The sequence below is a fragment of the Oryzias latipes genome, chromosome 22, assembly GCF_053564925.1.
Source record: "Oryzias latipes strain Hd-rR chromosome 22, Olatipes_Hd-rR_3.1".
Classification (NCBI taxonomy): domain Eukaryota; kingdom Metazoa; phylum Chordata; class Actinopteri; order Beloniformes; family Adrianichthyidae; genus Oryzias; species Oryzias latipes.
The window spans coordinates 6,649,964-6,677,138 of NC_136258.1; the positions used below are offsets into that span (position 1 = coordinate 6,649,964).

General features: G+C 41.7%; 1 protein-coding gene and 1 long non-coding RNA gene across 3 annotated transcripts; one reads left to right on the top strand and one right to left on the bottom strand.

The window, feature by feature from the left end:
* Positions 1 to 1,147: 1,147 nt before the first annotated feature.
* On the bottom strand, positions 1,148 to 5,852 carry LOC144989054 (uncharacterized). The gene is made up of 2 exons (XR_013653194.1): positions 5,485 to 5,852; positions 1,148 to 3,815 (listed from the first exon to the last, which is right to left on the bottom strand). It is a non-coding gene; the product is annotated as an uncharacterized LOC144989054 (long non-coding RNA).
* Positions 5,853 to 19,922: 14,070 nt separating this feature from the next.
* On the top strand, positions 19,923 to 26,933 carry ap5s1 (adaptor related protein complex 5 subunit sigma 1). 2 transcript variants are annotated; one of them, XM_078940800.1, is made up of 3 exons: positions 19,923 to 20,252; positions 20,772 to 21,059; positions 25,258 to 26,933. In XM_078940800.1, exons 1-3 carry the CDS (start codon positions 19,938 to 19,940, stop codon positions 25,384 to 25,386), a joined length of 732 nt encoding a protein of 243 aa, XP_078796926.1. In that variant the 5' UTR covers positions 19,923 to 19,937; the 3' UTR covers positions 25,387 to 26,933. The 2 variants fall into 2 exon arrangements, with proteins under 2 accessions (XP_078796926.1, XP_004082785.1); XM_004082737.5 differs by having other exon boundaries at positions 19,985 to 20,252; positions 20,768 to 21,059.
* Positions 26,934 to 27,175: the final 242 nt, after the last annotated feature.

The window sequence follows — 27,175 nt, forward strand, 5'->3', positions numbered from 1 at the left end:
ACTTAGAAGCCAGGAACCAAAATTGTGTTATGTGACCTTTCTTGAAAAAGCTGAAGGACAGAAAAGGAAAACAACTGAGGATCATTGTTGAATGAAATCTGGTGTAACAGTGACTGGGGAGGGGGGTACAACAGAGTAAATCTGAAGTAGCAACAGCTTTAGTAATGTATTCCATAGGAGGAAGGGTTAGATTAAAACTGCACTGTACCCGTCTGGATGTGACCGACTGACCAACACTAATAAAACTACGACCTCTGTAACATATGGCCGGCCCGAGTTACAGCCTTTGTCTTCGACAATATGTGAGTCATGCGGAGAACAGCTGCCCTTCATGCCCAAAGTCCAGACCTGATCCCTGTAAGCCCAAAGCTTCCATCAGCCTCAGGGAAGACGGGCACCGCTGCAGGGCACCCCATCTCCACCGCATGAAACGAGACATTCGCACACAGGCGTTTGGACAGAAGAGTTGACAAGCATTGGGTAGATTGAAGCTTCTGATTTAGTGTTTTTGCCTGTGCTGACAGTAAAGCTGAGCAGGGTGCACAAACATGCACAATAAAGGAAGTGATCGACATTTTTAGAGGTCCAGCACAGCAGCAGTACAGGTTTAAACTTTTGAAAGAGAATTATAGTCATTTCCTGATTCCTCAAATAGTATGAATGAAAAAAAAACACTTCACCTTTTTGACTTGCTAGATTAAAAAGCTAATAAACACAGTTTTGTTTTGTTGTTTTTTGGGAAAAAAAAAGACCCTTAAAGTTGTGAGATCCAACAGCTTTCTGGAGATCCAACAGCTTTCTGGAGAGAAGAATGACGTTCCATCAAAATCTGTTGATGATCAGTTGGAAGAAAAAGCCGGTCTTAGCTTTATGTCTGTCTGAAATGATTCATTCATCGGAGGCTCCAAATATTTTTTCTGAATTCTGGATTTTTGTCCGTTGTTTCCTGATATGTGCCATACTTACTCTGTGGGAGAATGAACCATTCATCCGCATGTTCTATCGTGAAGACAGCATCACAGTATCCTGAGCTAAGACAGTACTGTGTGTTCCTTCGTATGCCCTTGCTATGCTCTAGCCTTTGCTCCAGAAGAACAGACCAGCCAGAGAAGGAAGATAAATGTTTCCTCCCCCTCCAGCTGGGAAATGTGTGTGTGTGTGTGTGTGATTGTTTGCAGGCAAAATAAGAGCCATGAACTTTAGTGATCCTCACGTGTTCAGAGCTGCATGGATGTGGAATCCCTCTGCTTCCTGCCGGCCCAAATACTTTGAAAATGCACAAAGAATTCTCTTTGCCAATTTTTTTTCTTAATCATGGTTGAATCATTTATATTGGCCCTTTGTGCTCCGGATGCTTGAGCGGTAATGACAGATGGGGAGAAGGGGCTGGATCTCCACTGCTTTCATGCGGCTGTTGCCTATTACTCATGTAATAGACTGAATATTCAGCTGCATGCACTCCAGAGGGAAATTCAGGTTGGGTCAAAGGGGATTGATGAATTATTACATCTGGGCAGAGATACTTCCTAAATGACACAAAGTGGACAGAGCCTGTTTTTATAGCAAAACCAAATCATCTTAGTGGAGCTGAAGGAAGAACTAAAGATTTGGATCTGAAATATAAAAGTCTCATTTCACATCAGAGCTTTATTTTAGATTTACTATCTGACGGTTCATCCTGGAAACAGGCATGAAGATATCATATGAATATCAACAGAAAAAGTGAGAAGGAAAAAAAAAGAGTAAAAAAACAAGTTACAAGGTATTAAAATAAAACAAAACAGCATTACAAACTAATGATATGCAGGTTATCTGATGTAAAAAAATTACTAATAGGCCTAAATAAAAATGGCACAAGCAAAAGGTAATGAAAGCTTTCTTTTATTGCTGCTTTTTAAAGTGCCTCCATTCACTGAACTGCCTCTCTGGCAGGTTGCACTATGGAGTTACGCTGAAACAAGACCTCACCATGGGGTTTTGATTTAAATCCTGGAACCTCTAAAAGACCCATTGTTTGGTTCACAAAGGAGTATATGCTTAAAGCTAATCTGACCAGTAAGAAGCTGCAAGAGTCATACATTTTGAGAAACCATCATGATATCCATCATGATTTTAATTGGTCTGTTTTAAGAGCCATTTTGAATCCTCCATAATATCATAAGCTCCTCTTAGACGAAGCAAGAGAAAGCTCCTCCTCGCTCTCTTACTATTTCTAGCTCTTTGGTGTGAAATGACACTGAGCTCAGATTTAAAAATAACACACACAGGTTTATGATGTTCCTGAAGGCCTCAGTTTCCTCCCTGCTGGTGTCACAAGAAGAGGCAGATGGCTGGATCCAAATGCAGCACGTTAATAAGCGCTGCTAAAAGTCTGCAACGCTAAATCAGGGTCAGGCAGGAGAAACAGGGGAAGTCAGGGTCCAGGCGAGATTTGGGGCAGGTGGGATGCAAATGTTCAAATACAGAGCAGGGTCAGGAAACAGAAGATCAGGTCTAGATACAAAGCTCAGTAAAGAAGGCAGAGCGGCACAAACAATACTTTCCACTGAGGGAGGCTCAGTACAGAGATCAAGTAAACTTGTGTTGATCGAGTGAATGAGGGTCAGGTGTGCCAGGAAGTGTGTGCTGGGAGATGTGGTGTAGTTAGAACTCTTGAGATGTTTCCTGCAGGTGACCAGAGGGGGGGACAGAGATCTTGACTTCTGACACCTGTATAGTCATCATGCCATCCATGATTTATTATCTTAAACATGCCGAAAGTTAGCCTTTAGGGGAAATGCTGAAGTACAGCTATATGTCATCAGCGTAGAACAGAAAAGTGATGCTAAACTAATATAAAATATGAAAATATCAAAATATGAAAAGGATAGGTGCCTAAAGTAGATCCCTGTGGTCTCCCACATGTGTTTTGTTCAAAACATCTTTCTAAATTGATCAGGAATGTTTTATGTGACGTAGATGAAACTGAACGCCTGTTTAAAAGGAAACAGACATTAATGAACGCGGCACAGAGATCTAGTGGAACACAAAAGGTATCACTATCAAATCACTATCAAGTCTAAACATATAATCCTAATCTGAATTCTCATATCATCAGATTATTCAAATCTGAAATCTTCTTGTAGACTATGTTTGTTGCTCTGTTTGATTTTATTTTCTCTTGTCTCTTGTCAGGTCTTTTCTGTTTTCTGTACTTTTCTGCCTCTATGAGGAGATTTTTATTCATTTTCCAGTAAGATTTTTTCAAAAACTGAGTCTCTTTATCAGACCCATAGCTGCTTAACGACCTACTCAAATAGAAAATTCAGTTTTTTTGTTCTTGTTTTTAACATGTTATTGAGGCATTTTTCTAAGGATAGAGGACAGATGTAAAGAAAATTAAGCTCATATTTGCATTTCTAAGTATTGTTTTTTGTTTTTCAAATAGTTGTGAATCAGGAGCAGACGAAAAAAAGATGTTGGCAAATGATTGGATTTCTGATGTAGAAAATCTGCTGGGCAGGCCACAAGCTTCCTGCTCTGCTCCATTCTGATGCATCCACCTGCAGACGTAGAGATCCATGAACGTCTTTGTTTTCCTCGTCTGAGCTGGAATCTGGATTCAAACTGGACATCTGGATAGCTCCATACTGCTCGCCCTTTTTATTGCACCACTAATGTCATCTTGGGGGTGTGAGGGGCTGTAAGCTAGTGGAAAAAGCATAAAAGAGAGCTTTCCGCAACAGGGAGGGCAGGGTGGCCTTTCGTCAACAGTCCCACCCAAAAGTAAGAGTTGAGTTTCTGCTGAACTCCTGCCGCTCTGCAGAAACTATGTCCTAGAAAACAACACAGGTTTTTAGATTTTTGCTAAAAGCGGCTTAATCATAATCATCATCATCATTTTCCTTCCAACTTTTTAAGCTAAGCAGAGTTAGAGGAGTCAGTTTATGGCTAATGTTTTACCATTACTTTACCATAGTTAATTCTGACAAACAAATACTTTACATCCACGTACAACAAAACAAGACAAAACATAACAAACAAACAATTAAACGAATGTGTAAAAACTGTCAAATGCAAAGTAAATTAAGAAACAGTGTCATGCCAGGTTACAAAGTAATGTCATGTCTCCTAAGCTGAGTCTTTAGGGGGCAGTGAAGACGCTTCAAATAAAAGAATAAATACAACCATTAAAATTTTTTAGCATGAAGTTGCTCACAGATTTCTCTGGTGAGTTTGGCTTGCCCCCCCATGGTGTGTAACTGTGCGCTCGTTTGTGAGAGCAAAGAAGAAGCAGCGAGGATTTGCTGCAAGTACCAACTGCTGGAAGAGCTTTAACCAAAAGTGTGTGTTTTTATGTTACCTAATCCTACCCATAAGTATTGCAGTAAAAATAAACATTTATGTGCATTGTAAAAAAAAATTGTGGGACATAAAAAATGTGCTCAATCAGAGAGATTTAAAGTTTGGATTGCAAAAATAACATTTGTGTGTGTGATCCACTGAAGCACTTTTTTATGATCTAACTGAAGAGGGAATTTAGGGAATTATTTAACTGTTGCTTTAAGTTTCTGTGCTTATAAGTTAAATACGGAAAAATAAACCCTCGGTCGGAGTCTGGAATGCATTTCCTTTTTTCATATGAGTTACTTTTTTGGTTTTTAATTATGTTCAACATCAATAGCTATTCATAAAAATGTGTTTTCTGACTTTTTGCCATATTCACAGACCTTTTTTTTCCCTATTTGTATCCCAAAAGTTGCCTTGAGCCACGGTCAAGTTTTAAGATGAATTACCTTCATGGAACTTGGCTTTGACGTGTTTGCCTCTAGAGCAGCAGAAGGTGAGCAGACGCATCTGTTTTTATCATAATAAAACTAAAATATCTCTGGTATCTCCTATCATCCGCTGACTAGATCTAACTCGGTAAAACTCTGTTGAGCCAAATTAGCTCACTTTTCACGGCTCTTTACTAACAAAGTGTTTTCTACCACTGGTTCAGAACGGCAGAGCAGAGTGGGAGCTCAGACCAGAAAGGTTGCCTTGAACTTCTGTACTTTCAGTCCAATAGAAATCCTCTCCTTGTCTGGGAAATGTGGGCCTTCTTCTGAATTCTCTGGCAGAACACGGCCTGCTTTCTGACCTTGATCATGAGACACAAAACAAGCGATGGCCGTTTTTATGGAGAAACTCCCCCTTCAAAAAAAAAAAATGATGTGGGGATGCCGTGTAACACTTCAGTGCGCTTGTGGTGAGATTACAAGCTCTGAAGGCGATTTGATTTGGATTTCCTCCAGAGGCAGAATCCATGGTCTTTGTTTATTAATCTTTGATCTTTTGCATTTCAGAGGACTTTTATTTTTGTAGAACAGCCTTTTTGCTGGCTGCTTTGGGCAACTGCCTGCAGATTCAGGTACATGTTTGGGGTTAAAGTGCTGCTGAACATAAGAAAACTCTGCAAAAACAACTATCAGCACCATGTAAGCCAGATATGTTCATACCTACCTCATCATGTCTTCATTCCTTCATCTTTCTCCCACTTGTCACAGTTGCACCAACTGACTTGGAGACTCTGAATTTCTTTAGAGTTAGTCTACATGAGCGTCTCTCCAGAGCATCAGGGTTGTCTGGGACAGAGATGTGGAGCCGTTGGAAGAAGGTTCAAGTTTCCTTGAAGGACCTGGGGCCTCATTTATAAACGTTGCGTACGCACAAAAGAAGGCGTACGCCACTCTCTACGCAATAGTTGAGATTTATAAAAAGCAAACTTGACGGGAAAATGTGCGGTCCTCCACGCAAGCTCTGACCCAGGCGTACGCACAAAAACGGGTGAAATGAGAAACGGCGACACCGTCGGCAGATGGAAGAAACACGTAAAAGTGAAAATGACAATCCTGCCTCTCAGAAATAACATGAAGACTTCACAAAGCAAGTCTTACAATTAACAGCTACACGAACACCTGTTTGATCGATCAGCAGTGAAACAAACAAAACAATCAAACGAAAATTACAACAGAAATTCAAATGAACACTTATTTGGAAAAAGAAAAGTGAAATATGTTCTGCGATATTGGCATGTTGTGCAATTCATCCTCATAAATAATATAGTTAACAGAACGAAATAATGTACAAAACTGATATTCTCGTCAGTGTGTCCGTCTGGAGGAGCAGACAAAGGTGTGGGCGTGCGGACGGACGTACTAATTATCCACTGGGGAAAGTTGTTTTCATATTAAAACATTTCTTCATAAGCTACGGAATTATGGTATTCATGCATATGCCTTTAGTTTGTTTTATTTTTGATAAAACAATGTATGGCGTATGTCTCAACCATTCAGAAAGCAACAAGAAATTACATTTGCGCTGATCAATTTCCCATTTCCACGTCGATTATTACCGACATCTGTAGCTTGTCAGATGTAATTAAATGGATGGAAATAAAATGCCCCATCAGAATGCGTAATGACGCACAATGGCTGATCTTAGAAGATGTGGCAAATGGAAGAATACGGAGTGAACGCATTTTTAGACAGCAAGAAGACTTGCTGGCAAACGAGGACGAGTGGCTTATGAGCCGGTTCTGACTTCCTCCAGCCGTCCTGTTGGACCTCTGCGGGCTTTTGGGCCCGGCGTTACAGAGGAGCACTCGGAGGAACCACGCGTGTCACCCGGTGCATCTGGCGCTCCGGTGTCCCCCCCCCCCCCCCCCCCCCCCCCCCGATGGAGCGCTGTAGCCTCACAACCTCGAATGGTTGTGAGGCTACAGCATTACGGCGTCCGCCACCGTTTGCCCTCACGTGCCTTTTTGGCATTAGTAATGCCCACACTGTGCCCTCCAAACAAAACTTTTCTCCTTTTTTCCACCTCGCCAACGATAACTTTTACTTCACATTGAGTGAAGTTACGTTTTTTTGATTTCCTCTCGGTGTTTGCCATGAATATTCATTTGTGGGCGTTTCACGGACTATTTATGGACAAATATGGGCGTGTCATGAAGCCGCAAAAAGCTGCGCTGCATTTAGAATCGGTTGTGATTTATTAAGGGAAAGATGCGTAGGATGTGCGTGCGCACGGTTTTATAAATCCGAATATTTCTTTGCGTACGCACGTCCTATGTTTCATCCGTACGCCACTTCTGACGCAAATCCTACGCAAAGCTTTATAAATGAGGCCCCTGGTCGTTCTTAATTCCAGACAGCTTCAGTCAGCAGAATGTCTTTTGAAGCGCCTGCCCCTCTGCTGCCCTCTGCTGGTCCGTTCCGGGTCTCATCTCTCAGTTTGTTGGTCAGCTTCTCTCCAGAAAGCTGTTAGATCTTTCGTTGGTGGGTTTTATTGTTGGAGCCTGTTGGAGCTCATCATTCCTGCTTTCTATGAACTCACATCTCTGAATCCTTTTCTAAAACTCTGACTTTATTCAGAGCTTAACATTTTAACAACCACATCAAGAAAAAAATTGACACAATCAGTGTCTATCAGAGGGACCTCTCCCTCTGGGTCGGCTGCTGTTCAGCCACTGCAGCTCTGGATGGGAACCTGCATCACCGCTTAGCTGTGGTGGAGCGGTCCCCGCCTGTGATGCTGCATTTGTCTGGTTATGCCCCTGTTCAAAGAGACGGAGGTTCCAATTATTAGTGTGTCCGACATCTTGTTTTCGTGCTCAGTCTATTTCTCATTTCTCATTGTCTTTCCCCATTAGTTAGGGGGTGAGAAGTGTGAAAGGAGTGGGGGGCTGTGTGTAGGTACGGGGAGGGGGGCCCTATTTTTAAATTCTTGTGCTTGTTTATTTTAATTTTCATGCTTGTTTTTATATTAATTAGTTTTGTTTAAATGTAAAGTACTTTGTGTTGTGTTTTTATTTGAAAAGTGCTTTATTAATAAAGATTGATTGATTGATTGATTAGTTTGGGTATATCCCTTCAGGGGTCGCGACAGGTCTTGCCCAAAGACCCACACCAGATGAAGCTATGAATACTTTGAAAGATCTGTTTTCAAAACGTGCTCAACCATATATGTGAGCAGGCAGGTGAAGGGAAAGTTAAACAAAGTTCAACTTGAAATCATGAGACAGATGTTGTGGATTTGTCTTTCAGACCTGGATATTTGTGTTTCAAAAAAATTTCTCTCATAATCCATCAAAACGTTCAGGTTTTAGATAGACTGAACTACAAGTGCATCAGTGGATTTTGGATCTGTGGATTATAAATTCATTCATTATATTGAACACAGAATGAGTTTTACTGTCTCTCGTATCTGATCTGTAAGGATTCTGTGGTTTTGTTCTTGGTCATGTTTTTGGTTTTCTTTTTGTCAGTCACTCCACCTTCAGGTTCATGATCCACAGCTGTCTTCAGTTCAGTTAATTGCCCTCAGCCCTTTGTAAGTGTCTTGGTTTCTGTTCTTCCTTGTCAGGTCATCTGCTCTGTTGTGTCACAGTTTTGTTTCTCCTCATAGTTTTGGCATGTTTCAGTTTGCCTATTAAATGTTTTAGTTCCCGTCACCAAGCTTGGTCTCCTGCATTTTGGGTCCTCTACCACCAGTTCGTGACATGATCGTCATTTTCACTATAGCTGTCACAGAGCCCAAAACATTTCCCACACAAGTCACAGGACACACTGGTACCCAAAAGCGGAGAAAAACTCTGCGATATCATCACAAATGCTAATGGAGGCATGATCAGTGATGAACACGGGTGACTGAAACGATATTGACCTGGAAGTGACAAACAAAAAGTTAGTCCGCTGTATACTCCTAAAGCAGACTGAATCAAAAGACATTGTGGTACATTAATAACTCACAGAATCATGCTGTTTAAATTACATGGTTCATTACATCATTTAAACTGCAGAATGAAATATGTATTCAAGTAAAACCATATTTACCAGATGAGGTCAATCAACCGACACTGAAACTGCATATAGGCCCAGCAATTTTCTTCGCCACCCACAACAATCTGGCGCATACCGGGCAGACCAGCCCCTTCCTGTTTAATCCTTGCGCTATCTAAGATGACCCCACCCTTACATTGACGTGTTCTCCCTACCATGACAAAGGTGGATAAAGGTGGAAAGATTTCATGTAATCCATGGACACCAGTGAAGATCACAAATCATTGAAGAAAAAAGGTTCAGAGCACTGTCTAGTGGGTCTAGGTGACCCAACTCCCAATGCTAAAGTGCCTAGGATAGCACAAGGGTTACAAGACCTGCCCTAATTGGCAGCTGTGGTGCACAGGTAGGGTGGTCGACCTCTGATCAGAATATCATCAGTTCAATTCCAGCTTTGCTTTAAAGTGTCCTTGAACACTGTTATAGGTGGTAACAGGTTGCCGCCAGTGTTCGGCAGCGGTGCCACAATCAGGGTGTGAATGAGGAACTGGGACTGTAAAGAACCTTGGGCCCTCAAGGAAGATAGAAAAATCCTGCCATTTAATGCCAGAGCCACACCCCACAGTGTAACCCATGAGAAACCCATGAGATCAAAAGGACCAGCAGCTCTAAATCAGGCTGTTCATGAGTAGGTGGACCCATTACCATGAGGAGGTTCTACTGGCCACGTTTGCTTGCAGTTTTATTCTACTGATGATTCCAGAATTTTCGGGAGTCAAATAGTAGTTCAGCTTTGCCTTCTGAGTTGTCTTTCTCCGTTTAGCAGTCATTTTTAATTAATCTACAGATTTCCATGATCTTCAGTCCCAAAACTGCAGATTTCTGAACAGCTTAAATGCTTCATTTGCTCAGATAAAGTCAGCAAACCATGTCGTCTCATTAATTCTAGGAATGATACAGTAAACACCGTTTTATTACAGCAGAGAGCTGTAATTGGAGAAGAGCGTTTGCTCACTTTTAATAAATGCTCTCTTAAAAGCCTGAGGGCTTTACAGCAGAGAAGGGGAGAGGTGATGACTGAATATTTATGCGAACAGATCAGACGTCTCTTCAGAGGATCTTTAATCATTTGATTATAGCTTGAAGGATGTGCCAAAAAGATTTTAAAAAAATCGACTTTTTCTGACTGTTTGCCATCTCATTAGACACGTCTTTGTTCTGTCTTTTTCACTCCTAAATGTCTTTCTTCAGTCTGAACCAAGAGACACCTTCATGCGCCAAGAAAACTTTTATGCGTTTCATTAAAGTAGGACAGCACTAAACTCTTTTTAAATCAGCTTTTAGCAAATAACAAGACAAGGAAGCAGAAACAAAAGCCTTAAATCCTAAACAAACTGTTGTCTTTTGTTGTTTGCTCATCTCAAAGAGGCCTCTCACAGTCCTGATTAAGAACACATGGACCCAGCTTGGACAACATTTTGAAATGTCATTGAAGTTAGTGGTCATTTATTCTTTTCAGTTAGTAGCATTTTGTAAATCAATTAAAAACGGTGAAAAGAGAGAAAGAAGTTGATGGACAGTTCCGTGGCCTGTTCTACACAGGCTTCCTCTAAAGCCTAAATGAAAGAGGGAATATGCGTAGAACCCTCAGTGGTGTTTTAGGAGCCTGCATTGTGCTTCTCATGTTTATGATAATATATGACTGCTGGCACACTGAATAAAATTTTTAATGAAAAATATGTCATTATCGTTACTCATTCTCCTATCCGGAAGTAAGAGGACTCGATCTCTGAGGCTCCGCCTTTTTCTCTCTTTGTTGGTGCCGCCCATTTCATGACATCATCCTAGAGTCGGCCTCAGCAGCTTTTCTGCGTTTCTCCCACGAAAAACAAACAACATCTGAACTTTTACAAATATGGTTGTGCATATTGTTCGTTAAAGGTGGAAAGATTTCATGTAAATCATGGACACCAGTGAAGATCACAAATCATTGAAGAAAAAAGGTTCAGAGCACTGTCTAGTGGGTCTAGATGACCCAACTCCCAACGTTTAAGTGTCTAGGATAGCACAAGGGTTACATGAAAGCGTTTAGCCAATGACCGCTAGCTCCACCAAGAAAGTGTGTGTGTGTGTTAGCCTGGGGGCGGAGCTGGCAGCGCAGACTCTTCCTGGAAGGGGCTGTTCCTCACTTTTTGATGTCACAATGCGAAAACCCGCTAGTTTTTGTGGATTGGGAAGGGCTGGTGCTCAGAGAGCAGGTTTTTAGAGGAATACTCAGAAATACGTGAATGATTAAAATACCATTTTGGGGTTGTTTTTGTGAGGAATTAACATTACAATACACTTAAAAGATAGAAAAAATTGTTCATTTTTCGTGATATAGGCCTTTTAAACTAATGATGCAACCATTCACTTTCCCCACAATTTGGTCCAAACCTCAATGTTGGGTCACCATTTTTTTTACAATTGATATATGATTTGTGTATTACAAAACAAGGACAAATTCCCCAAAATCATTTTTTTATTTGCTAATACGCAAGTAGCAATGAAGAAAAATGTTTCAGTTGGCCATGGTGCAGCGGTAGGGCGGTTGACCTATGATTAGAAGATTGCATGTTTGATTCCCGCCTTGCCCACCCATGTGTCAAAGTGTCCTTGGGCCAGACACTGAACCCTACCTTGCCTCTGGTGGGAGGTTGGCGCCAGTGTTTGGCAGCGTAGCCGCCATGTGGGTGTGAATGGGACTGTGACTGTAAAGCACCTTGGCCCTTCAAGGAAGATAGAAAGCGGTACACAAGTTTACCCCATTTACCCTTTGAACTAAGGCTGGTGTAATACAAAAAACAGTAATAATAATATTAGATACACCGATTCACTGTCCCCACGATTCGGTTTAAAGTGTCACATATGGTTGGGTTTTAAACCGAGAAATGTGGCATCTCTATGGTTTAATCACAAATTTTATTTCATACAATCAAAGCATCTGAAAAAAAACCTTACATCTTTATTCTGGCGTACATAGTTGTTGCATCAATAGCTGATGGACCCAGGGAGTTTTGTGTTTATAAAACAACTGATATGTGGGTTCACACCGAGGACAGCAAGCTCCTTGTACTTTTAAACTATTGTGGGTTTTTTCTCCAATTATTTTATTCCATTAAAAAGCAAAATCAGCTTTAGAACTACCCCCCCATCTTATTTTGAAAAAAATTACATAAAACTGGATTTTTTTGTTCTTTATTCAGGACTTTTTTAAGCTTTATGAAGCTCAAAATAGTTGTTTTTGATTTATTTATTTGAAGGTCATTTAATTTATGCCACATTAGTATTGTATACATATTTAAAAACATTTACAGCCTAAAATCTCTCCGAATTGATCCGTCCTCCTCAGATGTAAGGACTTCCTGACCCACAATCTTACAAGTCAAGCCTGTGGCCATAGGTTCGACTGTCGCAGTTCCAAGTTTTACAGTGTCTGAATACAATCTGTGCAAATCAACAAACTGACGTGACTGTGTCCATGCTGCCACAACTGTGATGCAACTGCTGGAAAACGGGCCCCAGGCCTCGATGGAGAGCTCTGAGGTGAACAAACATCGTTCACTTGTCACAAAGTTCAAGTTTAAACTCAAGTCTCGAGTCATTGGGTTGGAAGGTCAGCTCTCTGCCGAGCTGTTTGATTTCTTGATTGAATAAGTGGATCCGCTGTGTTTTTGACTTATAAAGAGGCAGCAGCGCGTCTTCTAATGTGGGTCAGTCAATGACAAACACGTCCCAACTGAAGATCTACATCGCTGAGCCCTGGAACAAGACACCAGGTAAACCAGGCTCACCAGCGCTCCCTGCTCCTCCTGGGCTGCAGGGTGAAGTATAAGACGCCAACTTGAGCCTAAAAGCAAACGTTGCCACAACAACCAATGTTCCTTTTATAGCAAGGCACTCAACACCGACCATACTGTGAAAATTCAGAGGAAATGTTAGCCGATCAATACCATCCAAACCTGCTGTCAGGGAGGGAGGAGGGCGTGGTCTCATTTTGTGTCAGAACACACAGAACCACCTCTTTCCTGGACAATCTGGACATTTATGAACCCCCTCCCCTCAGGTGAAAAAAACGTGGAAATTGAACATTCATTCATTTTTTTAGGGTCACAGGGCTGCTGGCACCAATGAGTTATATCGCTAGAGGAGACATCTCGTGATTCCTCATGGGAGGAGAGCACCGCCATCTTGGTGAGGTCAAGTCACTGCTGCAGTGCACGCATGGGAACACACATTTCAGTCAGACAAAAACTCCTGCAGTAGAATACATTTATTTCGCATGCTTAATTTGCATCTTAGTTGGCATTAACAAACTTTGATTGGCATAAGGCTCCGCACAATTCCACGAGACAACCCCCATAAACTTTAGGGTAAGAAACCCCCAAAACCAAAGATCATCAAGAAGAAAGAATGTAAATGTATAATCAGTGTGTCATAAGATGACGTGTGACCCGGAACCTTTGACCGTAGGGCCGCTCCCGTTCAGAGAGCGAGAGCGAGAGAGAGACCAAACAAAGAAAAAAAAAACGAAACAAAAACAAAGCAGGGAGCCAACATAAGAATCACTCATACCTGATCTTTTTAGAACATAAACCCACGTCCGCAAAACGCTGTAAGGAACTATAATTTGAACCGCCAAGAACAACCCATATGAAGACACTACCTAACATCCAATGCAAGCTTCCAAAGCATGCTATGACATGCTTAAGTACCATCCATTATTCGTAGCTTCCATCAAATACTAAGAACGAGCTTAACGGCTATAAACGTTCTTCCATTTGATATACGTTTTTAACGAGCTTAAGTAACATCTATTAATTCAAAGCTTCAGGACGACAGGACTAAGACCGAGCTTAACTGCCATGTAGCCCCATTTGGCATACCATATACCAACATCTATTTATTCGAAGTTTTCCATCTAAGTATCAAGAACAACCTCAACGGCCATATTCCCGATGCTTCATTGGCGTAATTGAGCTTAAGAAACCAAATTTGAGCTCCATCACATACTGTAATATACTTTAGAGCATCCTAAATTTTTGAGGCTTCCACCTGGCAATAATTTTCTTTAAACATCTATAATCCAAAATTTTACATTCATTCTACTACTGACATATTGATTGATTTAAGTCAGAAGTGTCATGGGAACGCAGAGGAGGTCCACTGCCCCATCAGCTTTCAGTTCAGCAATAGGTACGTCAAACAGTCATCGTTGCAACACCAGATCAAGGAATGCAGGGGTGTCATCATTCGCCAGAAAAGGAGAAGCAGGCCAGGGAGCAGGGACTTGCAGGCTCAGGATGCGGTGCATAGATAAAATACAAACCAGTATTAGTCTCAGCAAAGAATATATATATATATATATATATATATATATATATATATATATATATGTAACACAGAAACTGATTAGTTTTTTACAACGATTGAGATAAATGGAATAACAACGCTTTTAGAAAATAATCTGAGAAAGTTAAATTAAGTAGAAAGTTAAGGAAAAGTCCCATTGTGGATTCATCGCACCATAGAAACCACCAGTATCACAAATTCCAACAGTGAATTGATAGTGAAATACAGAACCTGCACGATATCTTAACACCAATTTTATATACACCAATTGTAAGAGAACCTTTGACAGTTCCAGAGGGACGCACCTTCAGAAGGTCATCGAGAATCAGGCGATGGGAAGGGTAACCGAGGGCCAAGGAGATTGTAGATGAGGAAGGTCAATGTCCCACGTAACAATGGATCGCAGCTCGGCTGAAATTTGATTCTCATATTTGATATTAGTGGTTCTCAAATAGGTGGACAACAAAACACAGACTGCTGAAAGCTTAAATTTTAGCCGAGGGTGTCTGGAGATCCACAAGGGATCGTAGGTCTTGATAGCTAGACTGAACCTTAAGAATGTAGAGGCAGAGCATATGCATCCAGCTGAGTGTCATCTGCTTAAGCTGGGCAGATATAAGACTGGCTTGTGGACACAAGAATTAACTCTTGAACTAAACTTGAGAGCGTAAATGATGAAGTTTCTACGGTCAGGGTTAATTTGCTCATGGTGTTATTTAAACACCAACCAAGACAACCGATGACACATGATATTATTATCTCACTCTTTAAGGAGCCTTAATATAATCTCCATGGCTATATTCATAACCACATGATCCCTTAAAAAACCATTAGAGCCGTGGATTCTGGCGGCCGGACGTACACAAACCACTCTTCATAAATATTTCTCCCCAAAAACCAGAGGGCCCAGCAACCGAAGAACAGGCGGAGGGAGACAGAAGACACGACAGGCATAATTATAACAAAACCACTCCAAGCATTGTGAAGGACAGTCCAAAAACGCAAGACATGAATATCCAGAACAGGAACACGAGGCCCAGGATCAAACTACCCGGAACAAGAACACAAGATGAACGAGTGACCGTGGGACCAAAGCCTCAGCAAAATTCAGGTGGCCCAATCATTGAACAAACAGTCATCAACCAAAGAATGAAATAAAGTACACGCTGCACAAAAGCAAGTGATGACATAATGGGAGAGGCATGCACCAAAGAACCATCCAGATCCATAAGAAGAAAACAAATTCGGACGGGCAACCATACGTCGTAGACGACGTGGCAACCCAGATTCGAAAACAATTTTTTTTTTTTCCCCCCCACAGAGATGCAAAAGACCAGGCATGCAGAGGAACATTGACCACAGAGAAATCATCAAGAACACGCAAAAACGAAGGGGAGCCCATAGCCTACACAAGTACAGTACAGGGCTCGTGATAAGACAGTCAATTGCATGAGGACTGCCAGTACAGCTAAAAGGTAAACCGATAAACACGTCGAGCGCCAACTGAATGCCGAGAGACGCCACCGGGAGGCATAGAGGCAGAACAGTGAGAACATCAGTGATACCAGCCATCCCCAGCCACATATCGCGTTCGGAGTAAAACGTGGAGAAGGCATGGGCAGCCGAAGTAAGAACAAACTAATCCAGAAGGCGCACGAGGAATCAGGCCACTGACCCCCCGAAGATGAACCACGAGGCGCCAACAGGTCCAAAAAAAAGTTCCATCAACATGAACACTCCCGAGGGGCCAACCTCAGTGGTGGCTTTGAAAACGAACCAGACCGTGAGCGGCCGGAGGCGACGAACGAGGACCGCCGAATGATTTAAAACAAGCCATAGACGTTGCATAAAAGATACAAATCATAAGTAAAATCCACAGAGGAGAGAGGGGTCCAACAAAGATAAAACCAAACGCTGATTAAACCACCAAATGCTGTGCATTTAATCAGTGTTTGGGGGGGGGGGGGGGGGGGGGGGGGGGGGGCTGCAGAGTTTTTGGCTGCCCGAAAGGCGAACTTGTTCGCTGTTTTTTTGCAAAATGCCAGTTCATTGTGCGGATTTCAACCGGCAAAATCGGAAAAAAGAGTCCACCAAGGAGGAAGGCATAACATTTCACAGGTAAGGACTATATATTTTTTTTCTTTCAATGCTGCAGTATGGAATTAATTCAGTCTCAATAATACTGCAGGGGCTTCATTAATAGAACATGTGGACATGCATGATGCTGCAGGGCTACTGTATTTATCAACATGCTGCATGATGTACATATAATTTGCTGTCGACATAAATGTAAACTTCATTTTGTTAAACCTATATACAGTATACTAGGACTAGGCCATTATAGTAATATAGATTTATACATTTCTGACTCAGTGACTGAAATTTTCTTGCAGGTTTCCAATGGATTCAGACTTAAGGAAAAAGTGGGACTTAGCAATAAAAAGAGCTAAAACCCAGATGGATCACTGTGGTACCAGCTAACAATACAGTCTGACTATGTCCAAAACATTTTGTTGAAACACATTTCGATAAGAGGCCAGACTGTTTGATGAAACCCGACACCGTACCATCTGTCTTACACCAAATTGATCACTCACATGAATCAGTTGGGTAAAGCTTTTTTTTTAATTTTTTTTTATTATTTATTTATTGTTATAATTTATTGTTATTATTGACTTACTATTGATATTTTATTATTTTTTTTATTATTCATTCATTATTATTGACTTATTTATATATTGTTATTATTTAATATTATTATTGACTTACTGTTGACTCATTGTTGGGCTTTTCTAAATAATTTAATGTTTGAACACTTTGTTGAACAGGTGAGCTGAATGTTTATTGATAACGTCCCAGATGTCTGGAAGCCAGTGGCGGTTCTACCCTGAATTACTCCCCGGGCGAGACCCTCCTCTGCCCCCCCCCCCCCCCCACCCCCCACCCCAAATAGAGTCACTTTGTCCATTTATTGTAACTGAAAATACAGTGGGAAATATTTAATCAAACACAAATAAATAATCTAAAATAAATATTATAAACTACAAATCACACTAATAACACACTAGAATAAATGTAACTGCAGCACTAAGAACAGAAAACACTAACTAAACCTGATGCAAGCTTGTCAATAACGTCATCATATGAAATCTGCTCCCCCCCTGAATGATTGATACTAACAACAGCAGGTTAGTGAGTTGCTCCTGAGACATTGGTGATCTCAGGTATGACTTGATCAACTGGAGTTTTGAAAAGATAGCAGCAGCAGCAGCAGCAGCATGCTACCATCACAGCTTATTTAACATTATGAACTAATATACAACAATAAAACACAACAAAAACTTTGTGTTACAGCAGAGCAGACAGACACACGAATCATAACTAATGTTACAAGTTAAGGCAGAGCAAACATTTAAGAATAAATATCTTAAAAATGACGTTATTTGCAATATTTGGGCCTACTTCAGTTTTGGTCATGATAGACCAAACAAGAGATTTTTCCTCTGCAACGTTGTTGTTGTTGTAGGGCAGGTAGCATTCGAATTTAGAAAACGTGCATCTAGCTATGCGATAATACCCTTTTCTTTGTCTCTTTTCTCCTCTTCTTCTCTTTTCTTTCTAAATTGGGCACCAGCTTTGACCTTTTTTCTCCATATTTCAGATGTTTTTGCATTTAGCATAAATGTCCTGACATAGGTATCAAGTCTGTCGACTAAACCAACTGTCATCTAAGTGAAGAATTTTTTCTGTTTTTCCATTTTTTATTTGGGCATTTCACACAAAAATAACCAAAAAAGCATGATTTTTTTATACCTTTTTTATACCCACACTTTTTACTTCCACATTGGTGATCGGATGACAGGTTCATGACGTAATGTGACAGATGAACTTCAGGTTATGTGAATGAAAAGGAGAATAAAGGCTGCAGCAGTTCTCTACACCCAAACGTGTCTCTGAGCTCCTTATTTTACAGATGAAACTCCGCTTTACTGACGCCGAACCCCGGAAAGACTGCTACACGGAAAATAATCTGATTTTGAGTCGCCAAAAGACTCAGAATCTCTTTGTTTTAAACCTATAATCCGGAAATAAAGCTTCACAAAAGGCTCCACATATTTCATCTTCAAGCTAGGCTCCGATAAACAGACAACTTCGGTGTTTTCTCCTTGTTAATCTATGAACTTTTTCCCGTAAATTTACGAGTTTTTATCTCCTAATAAAATTACTTTTTTTTGGTGGCCATAAAACTCTGTCGTTAACTCTTAAATACAAAGCCATTAGCTCACTAGCATTAGCCATAACACTGAATACTCCTGAAAGACTCAGCTTCACTGCTGTCGCGCAACATTGCGACTTTAATCTCGAAACTTTATTTAGACTTTTATGTCGACAAGACGAGTTTTTTCTCGAAACTTTGTGTCGAGTTTTTTCTCGTCATGACGAGATTAAAGTCGACATGACGACTTTAATCTCGTCATGTTGGCCAGAATTTTTTTTCCTCACCGTGGCCCTAAAACTCCGTCGTATGACTGAGATAGGACAATCATGAATAGTTTTTTTTTTGGTTTGTTGTCTTGGATTTATATGTTACGCCCCAAAAGAACCTCAGCTGTGAATAAACTTAAATATCTATGTTATAATTATACATCACATTTTTATAAATACAATTTTTTTTTAAAGGAACAACTGTTTACCAGATTGTGAGAAAGCGATCATGCTGTGGTCCATCTGCCGTGCGCTTTTGGACAGGTTTTAGCATTTTTAAGTTTTCTGTGAGCACTGTGAAGGACAGAAATATTAGAAGTCCTTTAATGCCACAGAAGATTAGGTGTCTGTTGCACTTTGCCCCCTTTCATGCTTTAAGATCAATTGCATTGAGTGTAGTACTTTGGCTAATTCTAGAATAGCCCAATTTTAAAATGCCCAAAAAACTGAGAAATGATTACAAATAATCCTCAGTCTAAAATAGCCTACAGTCAAACCCTCTTTAGTTTTCTAAAAATGACAGTAAAGTGACTTAAGACAAAGTTTTTAACGTTTGTAAGAAATGTGTTTCTTCAGTTTTTCTCAGTCGCTTTAGTACAATTCTCAGATCAGAATGAAATTCCCAAAACTATTTGTTCAATCTTCACATCATGATGTCACTTGTGCACATCATATTAGCAGTTTCTCACTTCTTTGAACAAGTTGTAATTGCTTTGGTACATCCATGCAAATGATTATGTACAATTCTCTGCTCTTTGCTACATTATCAATTGTTTATTTCATGTTGGTATGACATGGTCTGTCAACAAATTACAATATGAACAATGAAAGTGTAAATGTGAATCTTGTCCAGTCTCTTGCAATCAAACAAAAAAGGTGTAACTTACATTTTACAATAATTGTCATCAAAACTTTAGCCATAGTTTACATCAGAACCTCCCTCTAAAGTACACAGTTATGTTGAACAACATGACTAAGTAATTTGACTGTCTTGTTCGCAGACAATGACACAAGGACTTGACATTCTGATGGCACTGACGTTCAATGACATAAAGACTTAGTTTTGAGAGATGAACTAAAGATTTTGAGCAAGTTACAGGCTTTTGCAAGAAATCCATAGTGTTTTGCTGTTTGTACAAATTGTTTTGAGAAATGCACACACGTATTTGCAAACTTCAATTCTGATCTGAGAATTGTACTAAAGCGACTGAGAAAAACTGTAATAACAGAATTCAGACATTTGCTCATCAAAGTGCAATGGCGCCCTCTGGTGGACACATTAAAAAGGACACACCCATTTCACGTGATCCCGGTCAGCTGACCAAAACGGAAGTTTGGCCAGCATCAGCGGGAAGACGCTCCTGTCCTGTTCGTCGCCGCTGTGTGAGCCATGGTTCGGTGTTTCCTGATCCACACAGTGTGTCCCGTCAGCGCTCTGCCCGCCGGGGAGAGTCGGCTGCTTTACTCCCGAATGTTCGGTCCAGACGAGGCGGTTCTAACCGACCAGCACCGGGAGCTCAGCCCGGAGGAGAGAAGACTCCTGCGGAAGGAGAAGCTGTCCGTGGTGGCCAGGTGAGGAGCGGGAGTTCAGTTAGGTTGGAATTTTCTCAATCATAAACAAAGATGTTATGCATAGAATATGCACCCACTAGATTGATTAAATATAGTGGATATATTAAACAGAGTTAGATTTATAGCTTGAAAGGGAGTGGGGGGAAGTGAATTGATATCATCTCACCCTAAGTTGTTCATCAGAAATATGCCTCAGAATTCCTGAGGTGCCTCTAAGAAGTAAGCCCGTCCACAGTTCCCATCATCCATCTGGTTACACTCTCTCCTCCTAGCTTTCAGCCCCAACGTAACATTTGCGGTGCAGCACAGACAGGGAGCAGCATCAGAGCTGTCCCGTCCTGAGCCACATATCTGCTAAGGTCTAAGAGTTTGGTTTTCATGTCGGGAGATGGAAGGTTTGGAGGAAAAGATACGGCTGTTTTTAACACAGATACATTCAAAAGTCCCATCCTGAGAGTCTAGGTCAGTCAGCTGACCGCAGCTCTTCATTCCTAAAAATGCTGTCTGTGGGTCAGGCAGGTCCGGAGCGTCGTCTCTCTGACCCGGGAGGCTGCGGGTCGGGTGCTGGTGGATGCGGTGCCGGGGGAGGAGGCGCTGGCGTTGCAGGAGGCCGACAGCGGGGTGATGCGGCTGCGGGCCGGAGACCCCTTCTGCGAGGAGGCGAGCGCCGTGTGGCTGGCCGTCCACAGCCTGGCCTTCACGCTGGTCTGCGAGCCCCACGAGAACCTGCTGCTGGCTGAGGGGAGTCTGCGGAGCCTGAGCCGCCACTGCCTGGAGCACCTGCACCTGCTGGGCCAGGGCAGCGAGGTCAGCACAGACATGAACATTTTCACACTTTTCTCCTGTTTAAATTCTCAAACCTTCCTAGAAAACAAAGATCGGATCGATCACAGATTTCTGTAGATCTGAAGAGCTCCGCGTTTCTGTACAGGAGACACCTGGGAGATTGATTGACAGGGTCTCCAGCCAATCAGGACACAGAACAGGGTGTGCTGTTTAAAAAAAGCAGCATAATTGCTCTAAAAGAACGAGCTAAACCGGGAAAGATGAACTGTGACGTAGAAAAGAAAGACTGTCTTCAGTTCTGTTTGACAGAGACTTTAGAGGGTTTTAGGTTGGAGCGCAAGCTGCAGAAGGGGGGAAGAAATGTCACATCTGGATCCTGTGGCCAGATTAAAACAAAAAAAACAAAACATGGGTCTCTGATATTGTTCAGTGGGCCGGACCAGACATGGAGGCGGGCCGGGTCCAGCCCGAGGGCCGCAGTTTGCCCACCCCTGCTTTATGGCTCCGTATATTTGAGTTTAATTGAACAAATGAGCTGCTCACTGATGCATGACTGAGTGTTATTAAGGGTGCCAAATATTTGATCCTGGTTTGACCCCATATGAGTCCACACCTGTTGGGTCAAAGGTGAACAGAATGCCACATCATCCGAGCTCATTCTTTTCTAATTTAAAAATATAAATAACAACTGAAACGGCAACAAATGAGCAGGAAGACACTTTCCCAAAAAACAAAGGTTTCAAATATAAAATCATTATTCTGAAATGTGTTTCATATTTCAAAAAGTGAGGAATGTTCTACGGGAGCGAAAAGAATAAATAAAAAAAACACAGAATCAAAGAGCTCAAAAAATAGAACAAGAATCTGAAAAATATTCCTCAATGTTCACATGACTTAGATGGATTTATTTTTGTTATTATTGATGGTTGCTCTGTCATGATGTCCCAATAATCTCAGATTACAGATTGTAGGGGGCTTTCCTGTCAGACGCCCGAGTCTTGGGGTTTGTTGGCGTGTTGGCTAACGTGCACAGCTTTCCCTCCAAACTTCTCTGCGGTCGCAGTTCAGAAAACTCCGGATTTGATCACAGAGTTTCACAGCAGCCCTCTCTCTGTTGCTTAGCAACCATTGTCAGATTTACTTTATTTACCCAATTGTAAGCTTCTCTTAATGCAGGGCTCGACATAGCCATTCGTCCGCTGGCCCGGTCCTGTTTTTCGAGCAGTACGGACCACAATACTTTATTTTTTACTTGTCCGCTCGGGCCACTAAAATATCTAACAATTAATAAATTTTTCACCTTTTACAATAAAGTATATTTTGCGAAAACGTGTAGATTTACCTCGTCTTTATAATTCACTTTTTCTGCTAGTCCTGTGTTCAGACTTCAAGGGTTTCTATGGGAAACCTTTTCTCACTCTTCTCCTCCTCTCCCGCCTGCGCGCGCGGCTGTCACTGCCGAGCACCACGCGGCACGCGCTCATTCAATTTTTTTTTCAAACTTTATTGAATCTAACAATTCAATACTAAACGATGTTAAACAGCAACAACGAAGGAACAAGCCAGTGGGTTATTATTACATTTTAGGCAGATATATTTAAACTGACACACATATCAGCGCGCCCCCTGGTGGTTTTTCACCGCGATGATCATAAATCCAACACCGTCACTGAAGAGAGACTGAAGCATGTCAGAGATGTGGAAGACATGGCAGGAATAGATAGGAATATGTTGGATGGAGTAATGGGTGGAATTAGTACTATGGACAGCAAGATATTTAATGAATGCATTGAAGATGAAACTCTATGCACTAAGCTTTAAGCTGAATGTCAAAGAATCAAAGGCAACTCAAAATACCTGAATCTCAGACTCAGTATAGTATAAGGTCAAAGTACTTAATTTTGTTTTTCTTTACAACACTGTAAGCAGTAAGTATTTCTAGTTAGCTGAATGATCTCAGTAATTTAATTGTATTTAATTTTTCAATTATTTAATTTAATTAGGTAACTAAAGTAACTAAAAAGTAAATGTAACTTTGCAACAGTAACAAAAAGCAGAACCTTAAGGCAGACAGGGGAAAAAAAGTCAATAAAACTTCTTAACTATTGATTAGGAACAAATGTGAAATAGCAGTGATTAGAAGCAGCATGAAAACTTCTTAACTCGTGTTACCTACTACACTGCAGCGCTCTCTTCAAAACATCTGAAACAGACTAGAGCAGATTTAAGTTTGATATGCTCTATTTTTAGTCATTGAAAAGTGTATAAATAAGTGCTAGATGTCACCAGAATGCACCAAATTGCACCATATTAAAATTTTGCGGGGGGGCATGCCCCCGGACCCCCCTAAAGTTGCAAGCACCTGCGGAGCGGCGGGTCTCGCTGTGCGCGGTGTCGGGCCAGTAATTTTCAAAAACTACTGGCCCTGTGGGCCAGGGCAAATTTCTGGGCTATGTCAACCCCTGTAATGGACATCTTTCTACCAGCAGGTGCACCATAGAAGCTGAATGAGTTTTTTCTTTTAATATTCACGGGAGGAAAAGTGGTTTTTGAAATTCCCTTTTCCGTTTCTCAGGTTTCAGATCAGCATCTTCTCTAAATGTTCTGCGTCTGAAATGTCTGACTGATGTTGTGTTCCTTCCTGGGCGTTCAGAAAGTCCCAAACCTTCTGCTGATCTTCACCACATTGACTTTATATGAGAACCAAACGAAGTCAACTCAGTCGCCATCTTTTTGGTGATGTGGACACCGCCATATTGGAACATGCATTGTGGTCTATATTCACCAATCTAGTGAGCACCGATGCACACTGGACATTTTTGGGCTGTCGATTGGACAGCGTTACAGAGCGGCAAACAGTGTTTATACCACGGTCCGGGTGAATACTCTATTCTGATTGGCTGCTCGATGTGCATCAAAACCTGATAACCGCAGGGTGAAAAAAGAAGATCCGGTCAGCTAGCTTAAATGTTTTGTATCACTGCGCCGGCTCCTTTAAAACAACCTTTTGCTTCATCATTTGGAAAAAAACAAGCAGTAAGAGGTGAACTTTCTCTCTAAACTGATACTATATTCAACCCATCGGGACGATCAGCATATATATATCGCCAAATCTTGGTGCGGTGGTGCTGCGCGACGCGGACTTTTGTTACGTCATGCGGCGCATTAGATGAACTCAGTCTTGCTGCCATTGACCTTCATTCCTCGCCACTTTTTGTGAGAAAAGCGATCCAAATTGGATAAAAACAAGAATTAAGGACTAAAACTGGTTAATATGTATTGCTTTTGTAAGTGACCATGGTATAAGCGGGTTGATGGCCTTGGAAGTGTGCATTATCACTTTTTAACGCACTTGGCGTCAGACAGTTCAGGCTTCCTTGGCGTGTGTTAAAAAGTAAAACGCACACTTCATCGGCCATTAACCCGTACATAATACACTGTAGTGTGTAGTGAAGGAATTCGACATAGCGGGGGCGTTGAACTCGATTCCTCAGGGGGCCCAAATCCAAAACACGCTGAGGGTCGTGGGCCCAACAGGAGAAATGTTTATTAAACAAACCAAACTTTTCAAATCCTTGAATCTGTTCAAAATTAGAAAGTGTCTCATAATCTGCTATAACTGTGAATATGGATTCTGGTTGTGCTTACTGACCTCAGAGTGATTCTGTGTGGTCAAATGGTGCTAAAACTGTTGTCAAAATGTTTACCTTCAACAGAGAATTATGGGTACTGTAGTCAGGAGCCTCACAGAGTTATTCGTTTCTTTCCATTTTTTTTTTTTGCTTTACTTACGGACTTTTTACTTTGCAGTGACTTTTAAAATTAAAAACATGTTTCTTTTTCTTTCGAGAGCCACAATGGGGGGCTAAAAGAGCCACATCTGTCTCCTGCAGACCCCTGGGTTAAACTCTCCCTTCACTGTTGAGCACAGCGGCGGCAGTTTCATGCGCTGACAGCACTTTCAGATCTAAGGAACGTGAGCAGAAAAAGGAAGATTTTGATGCCAGTTAGATAAAATAGTTTGAGAAATAGAAACCAGGAGCAAAACGTTCTCATCTTTAAGATCTGCAGTATGGAAGTTGTCTGAGTGTGACCTCTGTGACCTCTGTGAACTAGAACAGCTCCAGCCTCTGACGGCATCGTCACAGTCAGACAGAAACCAGGCTGGGAAGCACAGCAGGTCTGGATGTTGTTTGATGAAGAATCTTTTTTCCTGCAGGTCCTGCTGAAGAGCAGCCGCGTGGATGTTCTGCTCAGCCGTCTCCTTCCTCACGGCCAGCTCCTCTTCCTCAACCACCGTTTCGCTCAGAGTCTGGAGAAAGAAGTAGCGGGGTACATGAGCAAATGATGGACGGCTGGATGGCTGCTGTTTTCCTGGAGGGAACGCTCGATCTCCTCCAGGCGGGGGCTCCATCAGTTTCCTGCAGGCTCCTTTACCTTCGGGGGGGGGCTGCACGCCGGATGCTGGGGGCGATGACTGCTGGAGCTCCCATGATGTGTCAACACAATGTGGAAACTCTCTCCCCCAGCTCGCTGCTGGTTGTTTACCGTGTGGGAGGCTTCACTTCAAATCCTGTTTGTCAAATTGAAAAGTGGAGAGCAAATTGCAGCAGATTAAAGAGAGCGAACGAAGAGGCCGGTTAAGACGCACTCGTCAGGATCAAAGTCGGCTATTTATCTGATTCACCAAACTCTAAATGTCACAGCGCGGCCGTGAGAAGCTGCTCCGCCCTGCCTGTTGTCTCCTTTTTGCCACTTTCTGGTAGCTTTAATGAATGTCATGAGTCTGAAGAGCAGAGCCTGAAGAAAAAAAGAATCGTGGATTAATAGGAATATCTGTTCCACTTCCAAAGAACAGCAGCCAAGCAAAGATCAAAGTCGGAGCCGCTTCACAGCCTTTTCCTGCACAAATGTCACAGAGTGAAGAGAAAGTGGCAGCACTAATGAAACGGCGCTCAAATGTTGGCGTGCCGAATTCAGAACAAAGAGGAATCGGTGAGGAGAACAACTGGAGCAGCAGTGAACATGTTCCACCTGCCTGCATCTCCAACTGAGACTCCGGATCGGATGAAACACACAAAGAGGGGTTCTGACCTTTTGCTTATCTTGGTGTGCAAATCTAAATAAATATAGCAGATGGAAGACGTGTCCGGCATGTTGCACTGGGATTAATCAGAGGCAGACATTTTCTCATGCCACACTGTTGATTTTAGGAACTTGGTAAATCCCATTGCTCTTCTTTATGACACGTTTATGCTTGAAGTCTTTGTTCTATAATCCGAGTAGAGCGGCAGGAAAGCTAAATGAATACCAGCGACGTCTGAGGACCTGAAGGATCAACCTAGAGAACGGATCCGGTTCAGGATCCTCCATGTGATCCTCTCCAACTGCAGGCGGTGTCTTTTCCCTCACCACAGGGTGGATCGACACTGTCAGCATTTTCTCAGACTGTTGCCCCTCATGAGACTTCCTTTCACTACTTGGAATAAAACGCCAGAAAAAGGGAAGTCAAGACTTCTCATCCTTAATGAGTTTATGAAATTTACTATAGAGCATAAAAACAAACATGTTTTTTAAAAATATTTTATGGAATTATCAAAAAACTGCAGAGCGTGTCCACTAGGGGGCAGCATGCACCCAGTCATTATGTGAGCTGTTTCTGCAGAGAAAATCTGGATTCTAGCAGAATGCAGCAGCAACCATGAGCGCTGGTGCACGGGAACTGTTCATGATGAGATGGCGTGTAGCTCTAAGACTGTTGTCACGCGTGTCTGCTGTGCTGTAATTATCTCTAATTAGTGATGCAGAGACAGGAAGTTGATCTTTGCCTTCAAGCAGCTGGTTGATAAAATGTACGAGTTGGAGTCAAGTGGAGATTAAAACCACAAACTCTGATGTGTTTGAGCAAATGTTGTGTTTTATAACAGGGCAGCCTGGTGAAAGTACACCAATGAGACTTTTTAAAAACAGTAAACATGCGAAACAACACAGATGTGAAGGATATTCAGGGAAGTAGTTTGGGACAGAAATCTGTATTTTTAAGTCTGAGATTTAGGTTAAAAATGACACAAAAAAAGGTGATCAAGTTTAAACAAAACCAGATAGGTTCCAGTCAATTTCTGGTTAAGCTAATTCAA

Excerpts from the sequence above, each read along its gene's own strand:
- ap5s1 (XM_078940800.1), top strand. The coding sequence starts at position 19,938 with ATGGCGCCCTCTGGTGGACACATTAAAAAGGACACACCCATTTCACGT. Across the intron at positions 20,253-20,771 it reads AAGCTGTCCGTGGTGGCCAG|GTCCGGAGCGTCGTCTCTCT; the intron begins GTGAGGAGCGGG and ends TGGGTCAGGCAG. Across the intron at positions 21,060-25,257 it reads TGCTGGGCCAGGGCAGCGAG|GTCCTGCTGAAGAGCAGCCG; the intron begins GTCAGCACAGAC and ends TTTTTCCTGCAG.